The sequence below is a fragment of the Zootoca vivipara genome, chromosome Z2, assembly GCF_965207765.1.
Source record: "Zootoca vivipara chromosome Z2, rZooViv2.hap1.1, whole genome shotgun sequence".
Classification (NCBI taxonomy): Eukaryota; Metazoa; Chordata; class Lepidosauria; order Squamata; family Lacertidae; genus Zootoca; species Zootoca vivipara.
In genome coordinates this window covers 18,490,417-18,495,268 of record NC_142585.1, presented here as the reverse complement: position 1 = coordinate 18,495,268, position 4,852 = coordinate 18,490,417, and the positions used below count along the sequence as shown (strand labels likewise).

The window sequence follows — 4,852 nt, the reverse complement described above, 5'->3', positions numbered from 1 at the left end:
CGCAGCACTTCAGAGAGGGCGGAAGAAGCTGTGGAGATGCCTCCGAAAGGGAAAAGCGGCGGCAAAGGGGGAAAGGGTAAGGGATGGGTGGGCGCTGAATGGGGGAGGGATGGGGTGGGTGGGATGAATTCCATCTGCAACCAGAGAACCCAGGAGTCCTAGTTTCCATCTCCCCAGCCAAGTGCTGACAACAGGGATCCCAGGGATCCTGATTTGTCTCCCAGAAGGGACAGTACAGCCTAAGAGTCTCTGCTCGCCCCCCCCCCGGTCCCGCTTCTCTGGAAGGCGATGTCTAACCCTGCACATCTTAAACCGGCCTGAAGCAGATTTAAGCACCAGGGTGGCGTGCAGAGATCTCTGAGACATGTACTTTTCCACAGGTGCCTGGGATGCCCTAATAGGTTTCCAGCCCCTTGACTCATGAAGAGACCGGTTTGTGGTACAGCATATCCCAGATCAATGATATGTAATCCTGTGGCCCTCTAGATGCTCTTGGACTCCCAACTCCCATCGGCCCCAGTCAGTCAGCAGGGTCAGTAATGGTGTCCATGGCATGAGCCCTCCTCCCCAGCTGCAGATGGTACAAACAGCAGTTCGGACAAAGTGAGGGGATACTTTTTATCAGGACCAACCAATGTTACAAAACAGGGAGCAATTTTTCATATTCTCTCTGGTACAGTATGCTTCTTCAGGCAGAATGTCAAGCAAAACAGGAATGGGGAAAGAAAAAAGCTATTATTGTGATTCAGTTCCCAGTGCTGTGATTGTGGTGTTTCTGTGCGCTTTCACATCCCGCCTGGGTTCAAGCAGGGTGAGCAACCTTTGCCTTACAGCAGCATAAGTCTAGCATGCTTTCGTGCATTGCTGTGAGACTGGTAACCTGGAGTTTGGCTGCACAGGGCACACACACAGCCGAGCACAGTGTGTGGGCTTGGCATTATGGAAGGAAGGTGTCATAGCGCACCCAGGGTGTCTCACTGTTGCCTCTGACCTTGTGTGTTTTCATAGGTGGAGCATCCTCTGGCAGTGATGCTGCAGATAAGAAAGCCCAGGGCCCTAAAGGAGGTGGCAGCAGTGTGAAGGTGGGTGTTTTGTGTCATTTCACCTTGGATGGTGTCCCTGCAGTGCCATTTTAGACAAGAATGTATGTACAGCGTAAGTCAGCTAAACTGGGGAGGGTGACTTGCTTCCTGATCTTTAGCCGCTCAACACAGCTAGCTTGACATCAGTCTGCACAAGGAGGGTGGGGATTCTGTGGCCCTCCATATGTTGCTGGACTACTGCTGGCTGATGGGAGTTGGGAGTTCAACACCTCTCCCCTACACTAATGACTCAATGCTATGGGATGCACAACTAGTGAGACGGGGTACAGTAAACCACATTAAATTACAGTCAAATGCCAGAGCTGCTGTTGTTTGCATCACCTATTGAGGAATAATAATAATACATAATAATTTATTATTTATATGCTGTCCATCTGACTGGGTTGCCTCAGCCACTCTGGGTGACCCCCAACAAAAAAATCTTCAGGCAGAGTGGTGTATGCTTGTCTAGTCTGCATTCTGCTTCTTTTTAGGTGAGGCATATTCTGTGTGAGAAGCATAGCAGATGCCTGGAGGCATTGGAAAAACTCAAGGCTGGGGTGCGCTTCAGTGAAGTAGCCTCTCAGTACAGCGAGGACAAAGCCAGACAAGGGGTATGTGCCTCTTTCTTTTTTGTGCTGATAGACCACCTTGTTGCTGTGGTTGGCACCTTTCCTTTGCTGCCCTGAGGACTTGAGAGAAAGAGGCAGCCAAGGTGCTATAGTCTTGCTTTTGCTACTTCACTGCCTGTTCTGCTGTACAATTTGGAAACACTGAGCTAGTTGAGATTTGGATTTAAAAGACTAGAGTGAAGCTTAGCTGCAGCAGAAACACAGAGGCGGAGCCAAATGAAATCTGTGTGTACAGCACTTTGCATAAGTAAAATGAGTTTTAAAAAAGACAGAGCTTTCAGTGGAAATCCCAACAGAAGAGGACATAGGAGGTGAGGAGGCTTGGAAAGGTGAAAGCGAAAAGGAACGAAGAGTGAACTTATGGTAAGCAAAATGTTGACGATATCTTAGCAACCTGACCTACAGGAAAAGCAAATTAGGCTTGTCAGGAGCATGTGCAGAAAGCAAACAAGGTATAGCATATTGGAGAGGGAACTGAGGTCCAGCTGTAAGGGCTTGTGCCTTTTAGAGTAAGGAAGGGCAAAAGAGACGTTGGATCTCCTGGTTGATCACTGGATGATGTACAGGGGACTGGTGAGGGCTTTTCACTCTCACTTTTGTTATAGCAGCCACTTCAACAACATCCCTCCTCCCTTTCTAAATTAGACTGTTTGAATCTCTGATGTGTAGTAACTCAGATGTGGATTTATATGTGTACAAACAGGTCAGCACAGTGTGGGGGCTCATGGGGAACAGTAGCCCCGTCCCCACAGCTACCTTTTGCATCTGGCTCTGGTTGGGGCCCTGAAGTTCTGCTAAAAACTAAATGTACTGAATTCTGCCCAACAGCCCTGCTATCGGGCTTTAACAGTCTCCTGTTGTTCTTCTTTTCCAGGGAGATCTTGGCTGGATGAGCAGAGGCTCTATGGTGGGGCCCTTCCAAGATGCAGCCTTTGCCTTGCCTGTCAGCAGTATGGACAAGCCCGTGTACACAGACCCTCCTGTGAAAACCAAGTTTGGCTATCACATCATAATGGTTGAAGGGCGTAAATAAAAAATGTTCTCTGTGATGCTGGGAAGTCCTTCCCTTTCATTTAATCCCTTGGTATGGTTGTGTGAGAAATTGGAGTTTGATTTCCACACACCCTCCCTAGGTGTGTCAAGGCTGGTGTGTGTACACCATGGTGGGGTGAGAAACTGTGTGTGTATTGGGAATCAAAACTGAAACATTGAAGGTGGGTAGTGTAGAAAGGAGGCACCCAAGGAAGGACATGACAGACATTAATGAAATTATACATGGTGTGGAGAAAGTGCATCATTCCCTCTTTCTTAGTTTAGCCTTTAATTTGGCCTTCATCTTAGACAGCTTTAAAATTCATGGTCAATAAGGCTCTGTATGTACCAGACATTTAAAGCACCCTCCTACCCCAGTGAAGTGCACTGGAAATTGTAGCTCTGCAGTGGCTAAACTACAGTTCCCATTCCCAGGATTCTTTGGGGGGATTCATGTGCTTTAAATGTAGGGTGTGTATGTAGTCTTGATACTCAGTCCCTTCAGAATCAGAAGCAGCATGGCTCTGGATATCTCTGTTTGTGGGGAGCACCAGCAGGAGAAGGCTGTTACCTTCATGCCTTGCTTGTGGACTTCTGAAGAAACATCTGACTGGTCATGATGGGAAACAAGAAGCTGGGCTAGATATGGACCATTAGTCTGATCCAGCAGAGCTCTTCTACATGGTTTGTTCTTCCTGAGTAGGTGGCAGCAACAGCAGCAATTATTTAAAGCTGGCCCACGTGATTGGTAAAAAGAGGGCTAGGTTTTATTTTTTATTGTTTTGCAGCAAACACGACAAGCAGCCTTCAGGGCACCTCAGGAGGGGTTGCAGATGGAATAAATGAGGCGTAAGAGACTAGTCCCCTGTAACTCTTTGAGGGTATTGAAGGAGAACGACCTGCAATTGTCCATTAATGATTCAATATCAAGTGCAAAATCTTTTAAGTCAGGGAGTAAAACCTAGGATCTCAAGGATGCAAAGAAACCCTTCACTCTAGCCCTGTGGATGTCACTTACTTTCCCCCAAATCCCACCCTTCCAAAATGCTAAAGGCAGTTTCTGCATGGTTCCCAGGCATGCAGTTTATATGGCTAAAATTGCTTAGCTTCAGCAACAAAGCTGCATCGGTTTTCCAAAATGTGAAGTACATTGCAGCTGTTTCCGCAGGCTTGTGCAAGGCTTCACATAAATGCATGGTGGTGAACCCAGCACCTTTGTGAAGAACCTGGGAGAAAGGCCCAGGGCAGGGCTAATTAATAGATACAAATGGTTCTGCAGGACAAAAGCACATCAGTGTGCACTGATAGATCTCTGCAGGTGCCAGTTGCACAAATTAGTTTCTCGGTTCAGGGTTGAATGCCTGAGTGTGCCTCTGTTATGCAGACATCTGAGAACCATAGGAATTGTCCTAAGTGATTCTCAAATTGGGGAAGGAGCTCCTTCCTTCTGATAGATGGATCCTGAATTTGTGGCTTATACACAGACAAGCAAAAACAATGCATTGCAAAAGATCATGTCGTTTTCCGGAAGTAACTTGCCTATAGGAGTTCACCATGGTTAGGCCCCACAACCACTGCATTCTTGTACAAATTGCTCAGTTGTGCTTGTCCAAGTGACCTTCCTGATCAGTTGTGTTTCATTGTTTAAGTGGGCTGTACAGAGAAACTTGGCGTCTGCAAAGTGTGTCTGTATAGTTTTGGTAGGGAAAAATAATGACACATTAAAATTAAGCGCATCTACACATACGTGTGTCGACAAAAGACCCAAACCCTTGTGTGTAACTACAGGCAATGCAATAGGAACCCTTCTGTAAATGGCATGTCCAATATAAGATATAACACTGTTAAAATGGTAACCAAGTATTCAGATGTGCCTTTTTACAGAGGATGCTTTCACTTCACCTTGTTTTCTCAATGAATCCACCAATTTATTGATGAAATATCACATTTACCAGTAAAACCTGAGCTGAAATGGTACAGAGGGCAAGACGTTGTTGATAAAACATTTCCCAATAGACTGGCGATAAACTTCTTGCCACCCCTCTGCAAAACCAGTCTGGCAAGTATCTGTTAAAAGCATAGCAGACCTGTCAAAAGAGCATATTC

At 46.4% G+C, this 4,852-nt stretch overlaps 1 protein-coding gene across 1 annotated transcript; it reads left to right on the top strand.

Moving 5' to 3' along the window:
- PIN4 (peptidylprolyl cis/trans isomerase, NIMA-interacting 4) lies at positions 1 to 2,763 on the top strand. The gene is made up of 4 exons (XM_035122970.3): positions 1 to 76; positions 1,009 to 1,082; positions 1,577 to 1,696; positions 2,589 to 2,763. The coding sequence occupies exons 1-4, from the start codon at positions 37 to 39 to the stop codon at positions 2,745 to 2,747; spliced, it is 393 nt and encodes a 130-aa protein (XP_034978861.1). The 5' UTR covers positions 1 to 36; the 3' UTR covers positions 2,748 to 2,763.
- Positions 2,764 to 4,852: the final 2,089 nt, after the last annotated feature.